The sequence below is a fragment of the Mustela lutreola genome, chromosome 15, assembly GCF_030435805.1.
Source record: "Mustela lutreola isolate mMusLut2 chromosome 15, mMusLut2.pri, whole genome shotgun sequence".
Taxonomy (NCBI): Eukaryota; Metazoa; Chordata; class Mammalia; order Carnivora; family Mustelidae; genus Mustela; species Mustela lutreola.
This window is the reverse complement of record NC_081304.1, coordinates 59,070,874-59,090,744: the sequence shown is the minus strand read 5'-3', so window position 1 is coordinate 59,090,744 and position 19,871 is coordinate 59,070,874. Positions and strand designations below refer to the sequence as shown.

Here is a 19,871-nt window from a genome sequence, read left to right as displayed (position 1 = left end):
TGGGCGGTAACCCGACCACACCAGAGCGTTAGGAAGTGAGTGCGGAAAGAGCCCTCCCGCGCATGTGCGGGAAGGGGGGATGGGCTTCGAGACCAGGGGCCCACCCCGCAGTGCAAGTTTTCTGAAACGTGTGAGTCGTTTAACTCCAGCGAAAGCCGGGGTGGGGCGTTCCCCAGACGCATGCGTCCTCGCCGAGACCAGCAATACAGTGGCGTGGTCATTTCAACGCCCGGCGTACAGACGACGTCTGAGGTGGAAGGGGCGGTCCGGATTCCCAATACGCATGCGCCTGGAGGCCGAGGCGTTCCCTTCAGAGGGTGTGGAGTGCAGGGCTCCTCTTTGCGCAGGCGCAGGTCCTGTCCGGTAGGGCTAGTGGTCTATCACGGGAAGGGAAGAGGAGGTTGAAGGGCTTGAAAAACCGGGTGCGCCTGCGCACTGCCTACTTGTGGGAAGAGTTCGGGGTTTGTGAGGGGCGGGGTCACGCAAACGCGTCATTGGACGGGTAGGTGGGAGGGAGGGTGGAGCTCGGGGAGGGTCTTTGCGCTTGCGCAGTGCGGGGGTGGAGGGCGGAGGGGATAGATAGCACGCTTGCGCAGCTGTCACAGGGCTGCTTGGTTGGTCAGTGGGGAGTCGGCGCCTGCGTACTAAGACCCGTGTGCAGCAGCGGCGGCGGCGGTAGAGGCGGCGGCGGCGGCGGCGGCAGCGGGCTCGGAGGCAGCGGTTGGGCTCGCGGCGAGCGGACGGGGTCGAGTCAGTGCGTTCGCGCGAGGTGAGAGCGGGCAGGCCGCGCGTGCGCGGAACCCTGGCTTGGGCCTGGGAGTGGAGATGGAACTGCGCGAGGGTCGGGGAGGGGGCAGAGGGGAGCGGCGGCGACCGCCGCGGCACAGGGTTTGGCCCGCGAGCCGCGCGAGGTGCGGAGAGGCGCGGGCGCGAGCCCCGGTTGGCGCGCGGGGTGACGGTTGGGGCCGGCTGGGTGACGTTGGAGCGACGCAGGGCGGGGGACGGCGAGCCGCGAGGCCGCCACGCGGGAGAGGCCGCCGGGCGGCCACGCCGGGGCGAGGGTCGGGGACCAGATCGGCCCGCCGGGGCAAGGGGACCTGGGCCGTTGATAACCGGGCGCCGCGCGGCCACGTGAGGTGGGGGAGGGGGCTATTCGGTGAGAGGGCATGTTGGGGGGGGTTGGCGGCCGGCCGGGGGGAGGGGAGGCGGCGTGGCTCCGGCCTGGCGCGGCCTTTGAGGAGGGGGTGCCGGCGGCACCGGAAGTGTCCCCTACCGGAGGCTGCCCTCGGGGTCGGAGGCCGCATGGCCGAATGTGGACGGGGGCCGCATGGCAGCGCGGGGACCCCTCCCCCCCAGATCCCGGCCACCGGAAGCCCCGGGAGGCCACATGGTGGGCGGGAGCCGGCAACCCCCAGCGCGAGGAGAACGAGTCCTCGCGAGCGCCCAAGGGAGCCTGGAATTTTGGAGAGGGGGGAAGCCCGAGGCCCGGATCCTGATCACCCGAGAGAGCCCGCTGCGGGCATATGTTAGCGCTTCCCCGCCCCATGGGCCCCCGCAGCGCTCCCCCCAACTCCGCTGTGAAGTGAGGCGGTCCGCAGGTGTAAGTAGCGCGCTCCCGTTCCGGGCGGCCGGAGAACCGGGGAGACCCCGGCGATTGGACGGCAGCCCAACTCCTGCGGGCCGAGCCGACAGCGCCGTCGGGTCCCGGGCGCAGAGCTCCGCGCCGCGCCCGGTGCGCTTCACCTTTTCACTGCCCGCGCCGCTGCGTCGGGCCGGGGAGCGCCGGCGCCGTCTGCCCGGCAGAACTTCCACTACTCACTAGCAGCAGCCTTTTGCTTTCATTTTATTGTCATTCACCACTCCCCACTCCAACGCTGCTCCGCACGGAGCCCGCAGGCCCGGCCCGAAAGCCGACAGCGCCAGTGCATCCTGGGAAAAGTGGGAGGGCCCTCGCGGAGAGGCCGGGTTCCTGGGTTCCCTTTGGGAAACGAGATGGAGGTGTTTGGCAGGGGGAGAAGTTCGAAAACAACTCTGCTTCCCCCCCCTCGGCTGTGTGTGCAAATGTGTGCTGGAGAGGCGGGAATCCCCCAAAGAGGCCTTGTGGTTTCCTGTGCCAGTGACTGGCCTGTGTGGGGATAGGGTGGGGGGTGTAACAGAGCCGGGTGGGGCCCTGTCCTCCGGTCTCCACCCTCCCCTCTCCCCCCGCCCCACGATAGCCCCGCCCTTCTGCTGGCTCATGGCTGCTCACCTAATTATAGCCCTGGTTGTGTGTGGGGAAGAGGGGTGGTTGGTTTCAGTGGCAAGTAACACCTGAGTCTTCCCCGTCCCCGGAGTCAGCCTTTGCCCATCTCCGGGATTGCACATCCTGACTCCCTGCGGCCTGCCTTTCCCCAGCCTCCCCTTTAGTGTACATTTGGGCTTCGGGTCCAGCCTCAGTCCCCCACCATTCCCAGACACGCAGCAGGTCTTAGGTACTTGAGGTTTCAGTCAGTATTTAATCTGGGCCTGGTGACTCTCCTTTAGGTGGTGGTGGAAGGAAAGGGCTTAGGGGGGGCTGGTGAAGCCATGTGTCCAGAGAGGAGTGCGGTAGAGCTCTGTTGGTCTCCACCCTGACTGACTTGGGTTCTCTTTCTGACTCTAGTTGGAATCGAAGCCTCTTAAAATGGCAGATGATTTGGACTTCGAGACAGGAGATGCGGGGGCCTCAGCCACCTTTCCGATGCAGTGCTCAGCATTACGTAAGAACGGCTTCGTGGTGCTCAAAGGCCGGCCATGTAAGATCGTGGAGATGTCTACCTCCAAGACGGGCAAGCATGGCCATGCCAAGGTTAGAACTTGACCTCTCTGCATCTTGCCTTCCCCACACTTGCCCGTATCCGTGGGGCTCCCAGCAGCAAGCCGTCCTCAGTCCCAGCCCTCTCCATTCCTTCAGCGCTGGTTTACCGTCCTGTTCTTGCGCTCAGCACTCAGCCCTGGATACTTTCCACCTTTACCTTTCTCCACTCTGCGTGGAGTCTCTGGCTTCTTCTGGGTGCTCTGTTCAGCTGCTTGCTTCTTCCTCCAGGCTTTCACTTTCTGCCTCTTTTCCCCTGAGTCTTTGTTCCCAGGGTTTCTCCAGGCCTAATGTTGGAAGCAGCCTTTCCTGGAGAGCACCAGGATACCTCCGAATCTCTAAGTCATCTTGCTGTACCACAGTCCACACCAGCTTTCCCTTTGGATCTCTGATGTCCTGTCTGCGAAGTCTCTGCCTGCCCCCTCCCCTTGAGTCCCCTGAGCCGCCCCCTCAAGTTCTTGGATCCTGGCATTCTGGCTAGTGCTTCCATGTCAGTTAAGACTTTTCTACCCTGGGAAACTTTTTTTTTTGACAGATCACAAGTAGGTAGAGAAGCAGGCTCCCCGCTGAGCAGAGAGCCCGATGCTAGTATCGATCCCAGGACCTTAAGATCATGACCCGAGCCGAAGGCATAGGCTCAGCCTACTGTGCCCTCCCCTCGAAAACTTCACTTGGTCCATCCTTGTTGGATTTCTTAGGATTTTTTTCCCTAGTTGGTCTGTCTTGGCTTGGCCTGGCGTTCATCCTGGGTTTCCTTGTTCATGTCTAGATCCTTGTCTGCGTTTTCTTACTCCCTGGGGCAGTTTGTTCTCCCTGAATTCATCCTCTCTGCTTTCTTCCTTTCTCATTCCTTTTTGTCGTCCCTAGTTCTGTGCCTTTTATTCCAGTGTCCGGATGCTCTTTCAAAGGTTTTACCTAGTCTCCCATTCCTGGGGCTCCTCAGTCAGTGTTCTTGTAGCTCATGGTAACTGGTGGCCCCAAGTGTGCCCTACGGTTTCCCTTGTCAGTCACCCCCAACCTGAATGGGGTCTGTCTGCCTCTGGTTCTTGCTGGACACCTTATTTCTTGAGTCAGTTTGCTTGGTTCCGCCTCCCCCGATCTTGCCCCGACAGCCTAGTCTGACTTCCTGCCTGTCAGGGCACCGTGCCTTCCTCTTTCCGCCCTGGACCCGGCTGGGTTTCTCTTTCATGTGATGCGTACATGCAGGTCCACCTGGTCGGAATTGACATCTTTACTGGCAAGAAATACGAAGATATCTGCCCGTCCACTCATAATATGGATGTCCCCAACATCAAAAGGAATGACTTCCAGGTACACGGGTGGGTTCGTGGTTTTGGGGGGCGGTAACAGGGGGGGTAACATTGGCTAGAGGAGCTCTGCGCTGTGGCGGGGGGGGGGGGGCATCAGGACAGCGGGGAGTTGGCTGTCAGCAGTTTACAGCCCTTGTTTGTATTCAGACCCTTTATCCTCTGCCTGTTCAGGCTGAGTTCAGCTTGCTCCCCTCTCTGCCCCCAGCTGATCGGCATCCAGGACGGGTATCTATCACTGCTCCAGGACAGCGGGGAGGTGCGAGAGGACCTTCGCCTGCCCGAGGGAGACCTCGGCAAGGAGATTGAGCAGAAGTACGACTGTGGAGAAGAGATCCTGGTAGGGTGCCCCCCCCGCTGTCTGCCTCACTGCATTTTGCCTCTTCCTCTGAGCTCCCTTCTGACTCTCCCCTTTGCACCCCCAGATCACGGTGCTGTCTGCCATGACAGAGGAGGCAGCTGTTGCAATCAAGGCCATGGCAAAATAACCGGCTCCCAGGTGAATGTGACGCACTCCCCCCAGCCCACGTCTTGTCCCCACCGAAAACCTGCGCTCTTGTCCCTCATCGTTCCAGACTTCCTTCCCGGCCCCCTGAGGGATCCTCACCCTTCCTGGGTGTGGTGATCTCCTGCCTCACCTGGTCTCTCTCCTCCCCAGGGTGGCAGTGGTGGCAGCAGTGATCCTCAAGCCTGCAGAGGCCCCCTCCCCCAGCCTGGCCCAGCTCTGGCCTGGCCCTTGGCTGGACGACTCCTCCTACACAATTTATTTGACGTTTTATTTTGGTTTCCCCCACACCCCTCTCAATCTGTCGGGGAGCCCCTGCCCTTCATCCTGCTCCCTCGGCCAGGAGTGAGTGATCCTTGGCCTTGGTGAAGCTGCCCTCCTCTTCTCCCCTCGCACTACAGCCCTGGTCAGGGAGAGGGGGCGGGTGCTGCTTGTGGTTTAGTGGGATTTTTGTTTTTTTTTTTTGTTTCCCCCCCTTTTTTTTTTTTAATTCAATCTGGAATCAGAAAGCTGTGGATTCTGGCAAAAATGATCCTTGTGCCCTCACCCCACTCAGCCCTGCTCTAGTCCCTTGTTTCCCCATGGCCCTTTACCCCAAGCACCACCCCACAGATGGGGGACCAGCCCCCTTCCCTGCCTTTGTCTCTCCCCAAATCCCTTTAGCTGGGGAGGGAAGAAGAGGAAAGGGGAGGGGACCTGCCCCCTCCTCAGGCATCTGGGAGGGCCCTGCCCCCATGGGCTTCACCCTTTCCTATGGGCTCTCTCCCCGACACATTTGTTAAAATCAAACCTGAATAAAACTACAAGTTTAATATGAAGGCCCCAACTCGGTTGCTTTTTTGAATTAAATGGGTGTTTACTGATCAGAACATAAGAGTTAGAAACTACAGGCACTGGACACTGAACTTGGCAGCTGAGTTCATTACCCACCCCCTGTCCTCCTGTGACCTGCCTGCCACCCCTCCCCATCTGTACAGCCCTGGCCTGGGCAGGGAGGCAACACAAGACGGCAGCCAGGGGTGGTGAGGTGGATTTTATTGGGCTGGGACACACCAGGGACCCTCACCCATAGCGGGGGTGGTTAGCGAGAAGACAGTCTGAAGATCACTTGTGGTAGAATCTCGGGTTCTGGTTGTGCTGGATGAAGGGGAGCCGAGGGCCAGGCTGGCTGGTAGCTGCAAAGCCCGACTGGTGGTGGGGGAAGGGGGGCTCTGTCGGTGTGCGCCCCCCTCCCCAGGGAGAGGGAAAAGGAGGGGTGGGGGCCGCTCTTCCTACCCAGTCCTTTCCCCGGAAGCACAGGGCTTCGCTCGAGTGGGATTCCCGTCCTTACCTTCCCTGCCGGTTGCATCTGCACAGGGAGCTGGGGAGAGGCAAGGAGTCCCGGGGCTGGATGCAGAGCTTGGGGATGCATGGGGCGCAGGGAGGACTATGGAGAAGAGAGTCAGGACCTGAGGCAGCCTGGGGGCGCCCCTTGGCAGAGTGCTGCCCCTGACCTCCCAAGACGCCATACTCACAGAGTCTGAGAAACCGGTCTGCTGGTTGGCGTGTTCCATCTGCTTCTGTAAGGACAGGGCACCGCCAGGCTGGAGGAAGCCTAGGAGGGGAAGGGGACATGTGCAGCCTGAGTAGAGCACGGGAAAGGGAAGCGTGGTGGATGCTTGGGGCCAGGACGGGGGCGGGGGCGGCCTCACCTGTCTGGGTGGGCTGGAAGTGGCCGTGTACCGCGTAGGGCTGGGGCTGCGGCTGAGACAGGTACTGCACTGCCGGGAACGCCGAAGGCGCTGAGGGAGGCAGGGGCACTGGCTGTTGGGCCTCCTTCCCGCAGCTGGGGGAGCCAGCTCCTCCCTCTTCCCACTACTCACCTCTGAGCTGCTGACTGGGGCTGTACGCTGGCTGTGTGGGTCCATAGTGCGGTGGGGCCTGAGCGGTCCCATAAGCCCCACCAGGGCTGCCCTGGAACTGACCGTGCTCTGGGGTCCCCGCGAAAGCTGCTGCCGAGCCCACGTAGTGCCGGGTCTGCGGAGGGAAGAGGAGTGCTGACTCCTGCGGGAAACTGCCCCAGAGCAGCGCCCCGAACGCCCTGCATGTGCCCCGTGTCCGCTATGTGGTAAAGTGCCACCCAACGCTCACGACTGGGATGCAAGTTGCACGAAGGCTCCTGGGTCTGCGTGCAAGTAGCCGGGAAACCAGTGCGCGCCACACCCAGTCCTCCTTACTGTCAGCACTTGGGGTCCGAACATCTGTTTGGCCCTGTCGGCTGCCATAAGGGTGCCCGGGCGGCTGTGTCCTCCAGGGCTCCCTAGACAGGGAGAAGGACTTCGTGAGGCTGAAGTGGGTGGCTGCAACCCCCAGGAGGGCGCGTTCTAACACAGGGGTCTTCATTCCTCACCCTGCATGCTGAGGAGGTGCGTGCCTGTGTGAACCGTCAGGCTCTGCGGGTACGCGGCTGACGTCAGAGTAGTCAGGTCGCTGCGGTGAAAGGCGGGCAGGTCAAAATCAAGGACAAGGACGAGTGCCCCCTCTTCTGCCATTAGACACGGATCTGGTGTTACCCGATCTAGTTACACTCTGCTCTGATTTTATTTTTAGCGCTCCAGTCCCACCTCTGCTCCTTTCGCCTCCGTTTCTCCTCCTCATGTAAAACTTTCTTGAGCTGCAGGAAGAGCTGGTGCTTTTCTTCCTGTAGGGCCAACAGCTTCTCCTGCAACTTCAGGATCTGCGGAGGGAGGGGAGAGAGGCTGGAGACAGGAGGACCAGAGGAGGAAAGAGCTGGGACAGATTGAGGGGTCGCTTACTTGTTCCTTGGTCTCCTCTAGTGACATTCGTTCCTCCATCTCTTTCTTCTTCCTTCTCTCCTGCTCTTCCTTCATCTTCTGTTCCATCATCTTGTCCACTTCTTCCTCCTCTGAAGAAGAGGCAGAATGGGAGGACGACAGGGTGGTTAGAGTACCGGCACGTCAGAGACGGGGCTCCTGCAAACGCGGTTATCACAGTGCCCCCTCTGCCCCCTCGGCAATGGCTCCTTCCGTCGGGAGGGGAAGGGGAGGGAGGCTTTGTTCGGTGCTCTCCAAGGTCCTTCCCGACCCAAGGGTTCTGGACCTCAGACCCGGCCTTCAGCTCCCACCACCGGAGGGGCCGTCCCGTCCCATCTCTCCTCCGCGCGGCCCCAGTGCACTGCTCCGCCCGTGGTTGGGGCCGGCCCCGGCGGAGCGCTGCCGCCCTGGGCCATGTGTCCTCCCGCTCGGCTCACCCTGCCGCTTGCGCTCCCGCTCCATCATGATGTGCCGGTGCAACGCCCGGGCCATGGCGTTGGAAAGCTTGGGGCGCTCCAGGAGCGCCGGCATGGTGCTGCCGGGGGCGCTCGGGCCGTGGGCGCCCGGCTCTGTCACGGACTGCCAGACCTCGGACGGGGCCTGCCGGGACGCGGGCGCTCAGGAGGGTCGCGCCGGGCGGGCCGAGGAGGAAGACCGCCGCCGCCGCCGCCGCCCCGGGGGATCACGCGCCCGGCGCCCGCTCCCTCTCCCCCGGTCGACCCCGGGTGTTCCGCGTGCGCCGGCGGGCAGGGGTCTCCGGCCTCGGCGCTACCCGCCCCCCGCCCCACCGGCCCCTCCCTACCCGCCTTCGCTGCGCTTTCCCCGCGGCTCCTGCGCGCTTGGGCCGCGCGTCACTTCCGGCCGTCGGGCCGACTCCTTCCGGAGCAGGGCCGGCCAGCGGCCTCGCGGCTCGGGCGCAGGGAAGGGCGGAAGCGGCCGCGACGGGTGCCGGGGGAGGCCAAACCCCGTCGGTGCGTCCGGCGCCCCCAGCTGGGCGGACCCAGGGCTCGGCGGGGGGGTGGGGAGGGGCGGCGCGAGAGAGAGGCCGAGGCACGCGCACCGGGACGGCGTTTATTGGCTCCTTGGAACTCCGCGTCCGTAACAACTGTACAGAGGCCCACCTTCCCCGCGCCCGCCCTCCCCTCTCCGCCCGGCGGCCTGGGAAGCGGCGGCGGCTCCGGGGCGGGGCGCGGGGTCCGGGGGTGGGGTGCTCCTCGGGATTCACAGTAACAGGAACGAAAACGGAAATAAATTAAGTGACACAGGGGAGGGAGTCCGGGGAGTCGTGTTCCCCAAGACAGTGCATGAGGGGCGCTGCCGGGCCCCCAGCCCCGCGGGGGGCGTGCGCCCTGCACGCGGAGACGCGCTCCCCTTCCAGCGCGTGGCGGCCAGGTTCCGGGCGCGTCCGCCGGGAAGTCGGGCCGGGGTGTGGAGTCGGGCCAGCGGCACTCAGAGTCCGCGGGCCGGGGCCCCACTGTGCTTGTCGAGAGGCCGGCCCTCACTCCACCCGCACCAGCAGGGCATACAGGAGCGTGGCCCCCTTCTCCTTGGTCACCCACTCGAGTTCGGCGGGGCTGAAGTGCGGGTCGGGAGGTTCTCGGAGGGCGGCCGAAGGGGGCCCGGGAGTGTAGGAGCCGGGGCGCACGCACACCTGGAACGCCACCTGGGCCTGGTGCGTCCGCTGGGACTTGGGGTCCCGGAATCTGTTGGGCAAGGAGCAGAAAGCTGGCCGTGAGGAACTCGGGCTTCCTCCTCCCCCTGTGACCTGCACTGTGCCTCGGGGTCACACCCGCCTGCCACCGGTGGCCGGGCTCTGGCCGCCATCTCCCCACCCGCCCGCCCGCTGGCCCCCTTCTCTAGGCCTCTGCTCAAAGCTTCTTCCTGAGGTGGCCCTGACCGTGCTCCAACAGCTGAGGGGGGCCCACTGCATTCACTGTTTTACTCCCGTAGTGCTAGTCACCTTCAAAGCTAACCATTCTAGAGTGTCCCGGTGGGAAGGCAGAGGGCAAGCCGTGGAGACCCCGCCCCCCTGTACTCACTGCACTTTGGATGCCAGGGTCTCGGCCCCAGCATACTGGAGGGAGGGGGAAAGCAGCACCGGAGGGGGCTGCTCCTCCCGTGGGGGCGCGGAGTTCTCCCCAGGCTCCTCAAACCCTACCCCGGGCTCGCCTTTCAAGGGCCGGCAGCTCAGGATGGAGGCGGTGCCTGTAGGGAAGCCAGGTCAGGAACATGCCTGGGGACCTGGGCCCGGCCCGTCCTGCCTCTGCTGGTCCCCGGATACCTGCTCCCAGCTCCCCTCGATCCAGCACCCTCCTGACCGCTGCCACGTTGCTCCCATGATACGCCATGTGCCACTTCTTGGTCAGCGTCCCAGCTTCCAAGCGCGGATTCACCCTAGGATGGACCCAGGGGACACTGGACACAAGCAGCTGACTCACGGACACCATCCTCTGTCCCATGGGAGCCTCCCTCGTCACTGGCGGAGCGAGTGCTAAGGGAGACACGCAATCCTGGCCTGAGAGTACCTGAGGTTGAACCTGCACCAGCCAAAGGGCAGCGCGTACTCCCGGGGGGGCTCCCCACGGCGCCTGTGGGCCTCGTCCCCTCGAAGCTTCCGGCAAGACTCACAGTAGCACAGGCTCTGCTTCGGAGGAGGGATGAAATAATCCTCTGCAGGAAAGGGAGAGGCAGTCGGCTGTGGCTCCCATCCCGGGTCTCCAGCACACAGCATCCCCTCCTCTCCCGCCGGTTCCTTGGGCTCCTGGCACGGCCCCACCCTGGCAGCAGGGAATGCGGCGGGTTCTGGGGGACCGGGGACTCACCGGGAAGCAATAGCAGTTCTTGGAAGCGGGAGCAAAGGGCATGGTACTCGCAGCTCTTCAGAGGGCCGGTGGCGGGCAGAGGGCCCCAGCACACACTCTCCTTGATGCCTGAGAGGGCGGAAGGGGGCAGGGTTGCAGGGGTAGCAGGGGCAGCGGGGCCACGCACCTGGGGATCTGGGGGCTGCCTCACCGTCCACCATGTCCGCCTTCTCCATGTCTCCCTGGGTACCAGCACTCTTCCCACTGGTAGCTCCCGGCTCGGGACTCACGATTGTCACCTGCAGGGGAGGCGTGATGAGGGAGACCCACACCTGCGCAACCTGGCGCCGCCTCCACCCTGCCGGCAGCCTGCTCACCTGCTCACACTGCCCGTAGAGGTCCACAAGCGCGTGGCAGGGCTGGGGCACGTCTGGCACAGCCACGCCCTGGTCTATCCCGTTCACGTGCAGGTGCAGCCCTCCAGAGCCATCCAGCCGCAGGCCCAGGATGGTGCCCTCAGGACACGTGTCCAGATTGGGCCCGAACTTCTCACAGATCTGGGGGGCGGGGAGGGAGACCTACTGTCTTCCCAGAGCTCAGACCACAGGTGGTGGCCACCCCTAGGTTCCGCTCCACTTCCGGCTGCCAGTGCCTGGGCCTTGCCTCCATGCTCACCCCCTGCCCAGGCTCTACCCGCCAACCGCCGGCCCCCCACAGCCACGCTCCCAATGGCAAGGACACAGGTGGCCTTGACAAGCCTGAATCTAGATGATGACATGCTCTTGCTTACCCACTAGAGGGTTTCCCCACACAGCACTCCAGATAGCTGTGACCCCGCCCACCAGGGCCCTCCTGCCACCCCCCAGCCACCTTGAGACCGTTGTGGAAGATGCCACGGCCCCGCAGCAGCCAGGCCGCCCGCTTGAGGCCACAGGCTGACGCGGGGAAGTTGAGCCTCTCCGGCGGGCACGTGATGACGCCCAGGACTAGCGAAGATGTCCACTGTCGGTTCAGGGAGTCTATCCGCACCTGGGGGACAAGATGACTACTACTCCCCAGTCACGGCCCCCTGCAAAGAAGCCACCCAGCCGCCCCGGGCAGGGAGGGGTGCTGTCCCTTCTGAGGCCGGAGGAACTGCAAACTGCAAATTCACTGGTTTCCTTCTCTGTGTCAGCCTTGATGCTGTTGCCCGGGCAAGGGTGCCTGTCCCCAGGGGCTGCCTTCAGCGGACTAAATCTTTTCATCTGTAGCAGAAAAGCCCCCTCCCTAGGCAAAGCCCTCCCGGCATGCACGTGCAGGGCCGGGCGTCTTTCTCGGGACTCTCCCAGTCCCTCACTACTGCTCCCCTCACCAGTCACAGGGAGGGGGACTTCCTGAGAATCGCTCTACAGATCCCACTGCGGGGTTCGGACCAAAGCCCCGGAAGCTCCTCTGGGGGGCTTGCCTCCACTCTGTCCTCAAATGGGGGGGCTTTCTCCAGGAGGGCTGGTCCCCAGGGACCCTGGGCAAGAGGAGCCCACCTGGACCAACAGCTGGGGAACCAGGGGCTGGCCGATGACGACAACGCCCTGGTTGTAGCTGGCCACCCGCGTGGCCGTGCGGTTCCCATTGGACAGGAGGATGTTCTTCCCGTGGTTTTCCAAAAACTCGAGGGCCATGGGCATAACGACCACTTGATTCTGGCCCTGGTGCAGAGGAGAGATGGCGCTGCCAGGGCCACCCATGCCAGGCCCGAGCCACCCCACCACAGGCATTTACACAGGGCTGGCGTCTATGCCTCTGCCCACCAGGGTGGAATCAGAGAACCCCAGAGCACCCTGATGTCTCCCGGCTCCCTACGCCCCGCCACGGTCTCTCACCTGCAGGCCGTGCTCCTCCCCGTCGCCGTCCTCCTCGCCTTCGCTGCCAGTGTCCGAACTGGGAGAAGGCGGCTGGGTGCCCTCTGGCTCCTCCAGCCGCGTGGAGCTCACGACAGACACGCTCCGTACCGGCCCGTAGAGATCCAGCACGGCCCACACGTTCTGGGGACACGCACACGACAGGGGAGTCAGACCCCCGTGGGGGGCCTCAAGCCTGCTCCGCAAAACCAAGAAACAGCTCAGACTGACCTTAGCGATGCCAGTGGCCGCAGGCCCCATGTCCTCTCCGTCCACCAGGATGTGCATTGTGTCGTCGGCACCCCGACGGATGCCCACACGGCTCCCCACCTGGGACCCAGAGCAGATGAGCCCAGAGGCTCGGCCCACAGCCCCCTCCGACACCCCCGCCCCTGCCCCCGCCGGGAGCCGGCTGCCTCACCCCCAGCCTCTCGAGGTTCCGGCCATAGTTCATCCTCTGGAGCTGCCCGTCGCGCCTCACTTCACAGCTGGTCACCATCCAGGTGGTCTTTGACCGCAGCTCAGGCAGAGAGGGAGGTAGCCCCGGGCCGCCGGCTGTGCCAGGCCCTGTCTCCCCCGGCGCTAGTGTGGTCAGCCCCAGGCGGAGGGAGCCCGCCCACTTCTCGTCCAGCTCCTCCACCTTCACCTGATGGACAGAGAGCACGGGGCTGCCACAGGTGCAGTGACAGGCAGCAGCAGCAGCCTGGCCCTGCGGCAGCAAGCCCACCACCCACCTCGAAGACCTCCTCCGTCTTGAGCTCCTTGGTGCTGAAGACAAGGCCGTGAGCGTAGCCGGCCGCGCGCACCGCCCTCGTGCCGTCCTCCTCCAGAGTGACATTCTTGCCACAAGAGCTGTGGAAGCGGTGAGCCACACCGGCCACTGCGGAAAGACGGGATCCCCGGAAGGGGCAGCATGGGGGCTGCAGGCTCCAGAAAGGACCGGGCACAGGGCTTTCAGGTGAAACAGGAAGTTGCCCTAAAGGCCCCCTTGGCTGTCGCTTCTTGGACGCCTCTCCCTGAAGGAAGACCCGTTTCCAAAGCAGACGGGTCCCATTGTTGGGTGCAGGGTGGGGGGCGGGGGAGGTGCCCAGTCCACGCTCCAGCCCCTCCCTACTTCCTGGGGGCGTCCCACCCTGGCTCCCTCCCTCCCTGCCCTTGTTCCCTGCCCAGTCTGCTGCTGCTGGCCGCCCCCCTCCACCCCCACCGGGGAAGCAGAGCCCACCCGTCTGCCCTCCCCGCCAGCTGAACCTGGGGAGTGCAGGGGGAAGGACTTCTCGGTGGCGGTGTTGCTGGTCGCCAGGCTGTTGTCCATGGGGCCGGTGGCGTTGGTGATGGACACCTGGACACACTGGCCATAGAGATCCACCACTGCGTACACGTCTGGGTGGAGGAGGAAAGGGTCAGGGGCCAGCTGGCCCGGGCGGGGCCGGCAGGAGGCTGGCAGGCCAAGCGCCACCGAGCAGTCACCTTTACCCGGGGGCAAGCCTGAGCAGGCGGCGCCCTGGTCCTGGCCGTTGATGAAGTAGTGCAGGTCACCCTTGGCCGTGCGCATCATGCCGATGCGCGCGCCCGTGCCCAGCGCGTCCAAGTCGCAGCCGTAGTTGTTGCGCATGGTGTTCCCGTCCTGCATGATGGCCGTGCCGCTGCGGGGTGAAACGCACGGGCCGCTGAGCGCCCCACTCCGGGCCTCGGACTGGGACCTCAGCTTGGGGTTGGAAACCCAGTCCTGCGTCCCAGCCCTCTGGGATCCCCCCGCAGGGGTGCCGCCGGAGCACACGTGCGGAGGCGGGAGGGCTGGCCAGCGGCAAGGGGCGGGGGCAGCCACCCCCACAGGCTTGTCCTCGTCTGCGGCCACCGCAGGCCCCACATCTGGCCCCCTGTGCCCTCACCGGCGCCACCCAGCCTGCCCGGCCGCCCCTGAGCCCAGGAGCCGAACCTCAGCATCCAGGTGTCGTAGTCGATGTCTGTCATGGTGTTGGGAAACTCGAGGTCCTCCGGCCGAATAGCAGTCACCCCTAGGAGGAGGCCGGCGGGGGTCAGAGCCAAGCCCCCGGCAACAGGCAGCCCGCACCACTCTGGCACACACACATGCCCGTGCCTCTCACCAGCCTCAATGGAGCCTGACCAGCGGTCCACCATCTTCTGAATGACAATCTCGAACAGCTCTCCGTCCCGCAGGGCCCTGCCAGGGACACGGTTGCCATCAGACGGGCCCCGCGCGGGTGGCCGAGGCCAGGCAGCGGGAGGCTGGGGCCGAGCCAGCACTGACACTGACCGGTTGGAGATGACAATGGCATCGTTGAACTCGCTGCGGCAGTTGTGGCGGAGCGCTGTGCGGCCCCCATTGGTGATGACGGCGTTACTGCCGTGCAGCTGGTGGAAGCGCAGGTCGGAGCCCCCGGCGCCTGACGATGGGGAGCTGGGGGACACCTGGTTGTTCCCTTCAGGGAGCGGCTCAGGCACGGGGGGCACTTCTGGGAGAGGAGATGGAGCACGTGAGGCTGCAGTGGTCTCTGAGGCCCCCCGAGGCCACCCCCCGCCCAGCCCCGGCCCTGGCCCTCACCCACGTCGTCCACAATGGTGGCCTGGGCTGCCTGGCCATACAGGTCCACAACAGCGTAGACGCCCGGGGGCACGTTCCAGGCTGCAGGGCCCTGAGTCATCCCGTTGACAAAGAAGTGCAGAGTCCCATCCTCCCGCCGCACCACGCCCACCGTGTCCCCTGCCTTGGAAGAAGGGGGGCTGGAGTGAGGAGTCAGGCAGAGTTCCGGGGGGGGCTGGTCCGACGGCAGCCCCGCCTGCCCCACTCCCTGCGCGCCGCACCCCGGCGGTGCCCCCACTCTCCCACCTTGAGGCGGTCCAGGTTGTGCCCATATTCGTCTAAGATGGTCGTCCCGTTGTGCATCACCCCGTTCCCGGTCATCATCCACGTCCCTAGGGCGACAAGGAGTGGTAGAGGACATGAGCGGGAACCAGGACTCCACTATGCTGCACAGCAGTCCCCATGTCTCTCCTCAAGGCTGCTGGCCCAGCCTGCCCTGTGTGAGGTCAGCTCTCTTCCCAGGGCCGGGCAAGAAAAATGCACGTCCCCGTACCCCACAGGCCCAGTCCACATGGCAGCGCTCCGCCCCTAAAACAGTAGTCACCTGTAGGATCAGGAACGACCCAGCTGGGGACCCAGTGTCAGGGCTCTGGGGACAGCTCCCTCCCTGGGACCCTCTCCTGGCCCTGCCCTTCCTGGGAGCTCACCAGAGCGCAGGTTGGTCATGGTGGAGGGCAGCTGGAGGTAGGCGGGGTTGTGGGTGGTGACCCCAATCTCAATGGAGCCAGCCCACTTGTCCACCATCTTGTCTATGCGCACCTGGAACACCTCTCCGTCCCGCAGGGCCCGACTGCTCAGCACCACGCCGTGGTTGAAGTCATCGGTGGCACTGAGGACAGCGAACGGGGACTCAGGTATGAAACCGCTCTCTGAGCATGCCCAACTTAGCCAGCGATGCCTGCCTGATGCTCACTGCTTGAAGTCAACCAGAGAAACTCCACTCTCCGCAAGGCTCCCTGCTCGCTGGTGCGAGGCTCCCAGCTTGCCGGCCCGAGCTCCCCAGGTCAGAATCCCTCCGCCTCTTGTTTCTCCACCCCCCGCCCCCCAATCCCAACAGAGCCCCTTCTGCAGGCTTCTCCCCACCCCATGGGCCATACTGGGGCCTCAGGGCAGTGCGTCCCTCGTGGGTGATAGCTGCCTTCTGCCCGCAGTTGGGGTGGAAAAGCAGGCGCTCCGGCTCAGCCTGGGCGGTGGGGGCGGCGCGGCGGAGGGCACCCTCTGGAGACAGTGCCCGCAGGATGGCATTGTTCCGGCGCAGGCGGTCGCTGTGGTTGTTGTTATGGACGATGGTCACCTTCACGGCCATTCCGTACAAGTCCACCACACCGTACACCACTGGGGGCGTCAGTGGGGTAGCCACGCCTGGGTGGGGGGGAAAGAGGGGGGAACAACATCAAAGAGAGGCAGAACGAGGAGGTCCGGAGTCCCCGCCCCCAAAAGCCAGGGCCGGTGGCCGGCTCTGGGCGTCCCCTCACCCTGATCAATGCCATTAATGAAGAAGTGTAGGGCAGAGTTGGACTTCCTCGTGAGGCCAATGTGGTCACCTTCCTAGCCAAAGGAGAAAAACAAAGGTCTCGTATGCATTCCCCCTTCAGGCTCCAGGCTTGTCCTGCCCCCCAGGCCGCAGGGGAACGGCTGCAAAGATGCCGCAGTTCCGAGCCCCCAGAACGCTCCCGACTCCCGGTGAAGCCACCTTATAAATAAACGTCACCTCGTCCACCTCTCCAAACAGTTTACAAAACGCTAACGGGCTCAGCTGAGACATTAGAAGAATATAGGAAAAAAAAATACACCGTACCAGTGACAACCCTCGAGCTTCTCACCTCGGGTCACTGCCCCACAGCCACACGGTGAGAGTGTGTGACCCCCTGACTCCCCAGATCTGCAAACCTAACCATCGGACAACCCCACCTTCTCAAAAAGAAACTTCAGGTGAGAGGGGAGAGGCCTTGCTCTAGGCCACAGCAGAGACCATGCAGCCTGGGCAGGGAAGTGGGGGATGAGGCAGCCCCAGAGAGGGGGCCCCCACGCTGCACCCTGCCCCCCCTCACCTGCAGCTCATCCAGACTGAACTCACAGTACTCCCGGCGAGTGCCCTTGCCGTTGGTCAAGATCCCGCAGCCGCTCATCATGATGGTGCCTAGAGGAAGGGGGGACAGCCCAGCTAGAGCCCCGGCGGCCCTCACCCGAGGAAGGGGCCTCCGCCCTGTGGGGGGCTGGTACCTGACTGCAGGTTGGTCATGGTAGCTGGGTACTCAAGGTTGTTGGGGTTGTGGGTGGTGACACCGATCTCAATGGAGCCCGACCACTTGTCTACGAGCTTGTCGATGCGAATCTTGGGGGGAGTGACAGCAGGAAGGGGGAGATGCGGAGGGTAAATGCCGAGAAGAGACCCTCAGACTGTTCTCTGCCCGCCCCCACCCTGCCCCCATCAAGGATCAAGCCTGTCTTTTGGGTCCCAGAGGGCGGGGTGCCAGCCAGCACCCAGCAGCTCGCACACCTCGAACATCTCGTTGTCCCGCAGGGGACGGTTGGTCATGACCACCCCGTTGTTGAACTCATCCAGGGGCCGGCGGCGCTCGGCGGTCTTATTGTTGTTGCTTAGTTTGATGAGCGTCCCGCACTTCTCGTGAAAGAGCAGGGCATCGTTGGAAGTGAGGACGGGCGAGGTGGCGGCACCGCCAGACCCCAGTCCTTCCCCTGCCGGCGGGGAGCTCAGGTTCACATTTAGGAGCCCCCCGTTGTAGGCAGACAGGATGGCGTTGCCCACCACCTCGGAGAGCTCCATGCTGGCAAAGTCTGCGGCAGTGGGATGGGGGGGGGGAAGCTGGAATGAGGCGCTACCTCCTCAGGCTCGCCACTCTCCCCCTAGCCTTCTCCTGAGGCCCCTCCCCTCGCCTCGTCCACCTCACTTCCCGCTCCCCTGCCCGAAGCCTCCCAGAAGCCCTCACCATTATGCGACTCAAGGCTGTTAGGAAACGTCTCCGGCCGGGCCTGCGCTGGGGACACCATGAAGGCTGGGGACCAGGAGGGATGGGAGGGGAATAAGGGTTCAGCCCCTGCTGCAGGGCCCACAGCCAGGAGACCCCTCTCCTCTCTCTAGCCCCTGCTTTCCCCTTCAACAGACTGGGGCGGGAGGGGGGGGATGTCTGAGTGACCCTGCTCACACCCAGCCTCATTTGCCACTATGTCTCTCCCGTTCCTTCAGCCATTCCCTCTGCCCCACCCCTCCACCACTGCCCTGTGTTCTCACCTTCATCCCCGGAGGTCCCCTGTTCCGTCAAGGCGGAATCTTCGGGGGGTGTGGAAGGCTCGAGGGGAGGTGCGGGGATGGGAGTAGGGGGGCTGAAACCTGGCTCAGGGGGCAACACGGTGATCTGGGTGCACTTGCCATAAAGGTCCACGACGGCCCAGACACGAGCGGGAAGGCCCGTGGCGGCCACTCCGCAATCCCGCCCGTTCACCCAGAGCCGCAGCTCCCCAGCAGCTGTGCGCTCCACGCCCACACGGTCCCCTTCCCCAAGCTGGTCCAGGTCCTGCCCATACTCCTCCAGCACAGAACGTCCGTCCCTCAACACCGAGCAGCCTGACACCACCCATGAGCCCCCCTTTAGTCCTGTGGCGCTGCTGGGGAAGTCCAGCACGCTGGGGTCCAGTGCCGTCACCCCGATCTCGATGGAGCCACTCCAGGAGTTGACCTGTGATAAGGGCGGTGGACAGAGGCTCAGGATGGGCCCCCATAGGTCTCCCACCACTAGGAACCCACATGTCCCAGACCACTGTGTCCCCCTCTTCCCACATCTCTGGGCAACTAACTGGCTTTTCTCTCTGGAGACGTGAAGCAGTGATCTCTGTGACTCCTCAGCCACCGGATTCCCAGCTCTCCACGCCCACACTCCCTGCTCTGGGGTCCCACTCCCCTCAGCCCGCCGAGTCTCTCCTAGGCTCGGGCTGCATTCACAGTCCACCTCTTCCCCATCGCACCTCTGCGCACCTGGCCTCTTCACCAAGGCACACACAGCGCGCGCACACCTCCCTCTCCCCGTGTCTCTCTTCACTCATCCTTCCGCGGGAGCGTATCCGCCAGTGGTTGGTCCTTCCCTGCTTCTCTCCTCCCTTCCCATCACATCCCTGACATCCCTCCATCCTCCACCTCCTGGGACGATCCGGGAGATCTGGTCCCTAACCGTTCCTGGGGACGAAGCCCGGCGTCCCTGCCCTGCCCCTGGGTCTTGAGGAAACGCCAGCTGTCCTCGTCCCTTTTCCCGTGAGAGCGAACGTTTCTTCTCCGTGCTCCCCTCCCGCCCGTCGCCTGGTGCCCAGTGCCCCGCAGGTCGGTGCCCTCTCGGCAGCCGTCGATGCGAGCCAGCCTGACTGTCCGGCCCCGTGTCTGCCGCTCTCCCCTCCCACCAGCCTCCCCCTATCTCGGTTCCGCCGGCCCCGCTCCGCACCTTGCGGTCGATGCGGACGGTGAAGACGCGTCCATCGCGCAAGGGCTCCCGGCTCAACACCAGCCCGTGGTTAAACTCCTGGCCCGGCTGCTGCCGCCGCGCTGTACGCCCACAGGCCGACAGGCTCACCAGGCGCCCAGTGCGCGGGTGCAGCTCCCCGCCGCTGCCCAGACCCCCGCCAGACCCCGGCCCTGCGCCGCTCCCGCCGGGGCCCCCACCCCCACCCGGCCCCGGCCCGGGGCCTCCCCCAGAGCCCCCACTCCCACCCGACCCCGCCGCCATTGCCGCTGACACCGGGGCCGCGCGACAGCCGCGCTTGGCGGCACCGTGGCAACCGCGGTGCACAGACACCCGGAGGGAACAGGACTCGGGGCTGGGGCCGGGAATGCTTTACGGCACTGCCGGGCGACGGCGCATCCCCGGCTGGGGAATTAATGACCGCCGCGGTGGGAACGGAAGGACGACGGGGTCGGGCGGGCTTGCTTTACGGCACAACGAGGTGACGGAGTGGGCCCGACAGCCGTGCAGACGGGGCAGGGAGCTTTTGCGACAGCGGTAGAAACGACGGCCGCAGGCGTCTTTACGACGCAGGGGATGCTGCCCCCCCTTCAGCTTTGCGACAGCGGCCCCGCCGGCCCCGCCCTCGCCGAGGCAGGCGATTCCTAGAGATGGTCGTTTTCCG

At 64.6% G+C, this 19,871-nt stretch overlaps 3 protein-coding genes across 9 annotated transcripts; 1 reads left to right on the top strand and 2 right to left on the bottom strand.

Annotated features, from left to right (window-relative positions):
• Positions 1-165: 165 nt before the first annotated feature.
• On the top strand, positions 166-5,463 carry EIF5A (eukaryotic translation initiation factor 5A). Of its 4 annotated transcripts, none has more exons than XM_059148004.1 (6): positions 606-769; positions 2,642-2,827; positions 4,040-4,144; positions 4,349-4,480; positions 4,566-4,639; positions 4,799-5,463. In XM_059148004.1, the coding sequence occupies exons 2-5, from the start codon at positions 2,663-2,665 to the stop codon at positions 4,626-4,628; spliced, it is 465 nt and encodes a 154-aa protein (XP_059003987.1). In that variant the 5' UTR covers positions 606-769; positions 2,642-2,662; the 3' UTR covers positions 4,629-4,639; positions 4,799-5,463. The 4 variants fall into 4 exon arrangements, with proteins under 4 accessions (XP_059003985.1, XP_059003987.1, XP_059003986.1 ...); XM_059148005.1 differs by lacking the exon at positions 606-769 and adding an exon at positions 1,030-1,136; XM_059148002.1 differs by lacking the exons at positions 4,566-4,639; positions 4,799-5,463 and adding an exon at positions 166-363 and having other exon boundaries at positions 4,349-4,481.
• Positions 5,464-5,663: 200 nt separating this feature from the next.
• GPS2 (G protein pathway suppressor 2) lies at positions 5,664-8,395 on the bottom strand. The gene is made up of 11 exons (XM_059147987.1): positions 8,261-8,395; positions 7,896-8,058; positions 7,441-7,550; positions 7,249-7,361; positions 7,035-7,114; positions 6,862-6,944; positions 6,508-6,661; positions 6,337-6,426; positions 6,160-6,239; positions 5,976-6,071; positions 5,664-5,833 (listed from the first exon to the last, which is right to left on the bottom strand). Exons 2-11 carry the CDS (start codon positions 7,987-7,989, stop codon positions 5,750-5,752), a joined length of 984 nt encoding a protein of 327 aa, XP_059003970.1. The 5' UTR covers positions 7,990-8,058; positions 8,261-8,395; the 3' UTR covers positions 5,664-5,749.
• Positions 8,396-8,515: 120 nt separating this feature from the next.
• Positions 8,516-19,698, bottom strand: NEURL4 (neuralized E3 ubiquitin protein ligase 4). Of its 4 annotated transcripts, none has more exons than XM_059147968.1 (29): positions 19,190-19,698; positions 17,992-18,436; positions 17,690-17,755; positions 17,239-17,537; positions 16,962-17,073; positions 16,790-16,878; positions 16,214-16,286; positions 15,836-16,100; positions 15,386-15,567; positions 14,985-15,070; positions 14,700-14,862; positions 14,412-14,610; positions 14,242-14,318; positions 14,073-14,151; positions 13,604-13,779; positions 13,385-13,516; positions 12,871-13,016; positions 12,558-12,782; positions 12,368-12,466; positions 12,119-12,280; positions 11,780-11,944; positions 11,130-11,288; positions 10,637-10,816; positions 10,471-10,558; positions 10,281-10,388; positions 9,984-10,128; positions 9,740-9,852; positions 9,498-9,663; positions 8,516-9,161 (listed from the first exon to the last, which is right to left on the bottom strand). In XM_059147968.1, the coding sequence occupies exons 1-29, from the start codon at positions 19,469-19,471 to the stop codon at positions 8,957-8,959; spliced, it is 4,686 nt and encodes a 1,561-aa protein (XP_059003951.1). In that variant the 5' UTR covers positions 19,472-19,698; the 3' UTR covers positions 8,516-8,956. The 4 variants fall into 4 exon arrangements, with proteins under 4 accessions (XP_059003951.1, XP_059003952.1, XP_059003953.1 ...); XM_059147969.1 differs by having other exon boundaries at positions 13,610-13,779; XM_059147970.1 differs by lacking the exon at positions 17,690-17,755.
• Positions 19,699-19,871: the final 173 nt, after the last annotated feature.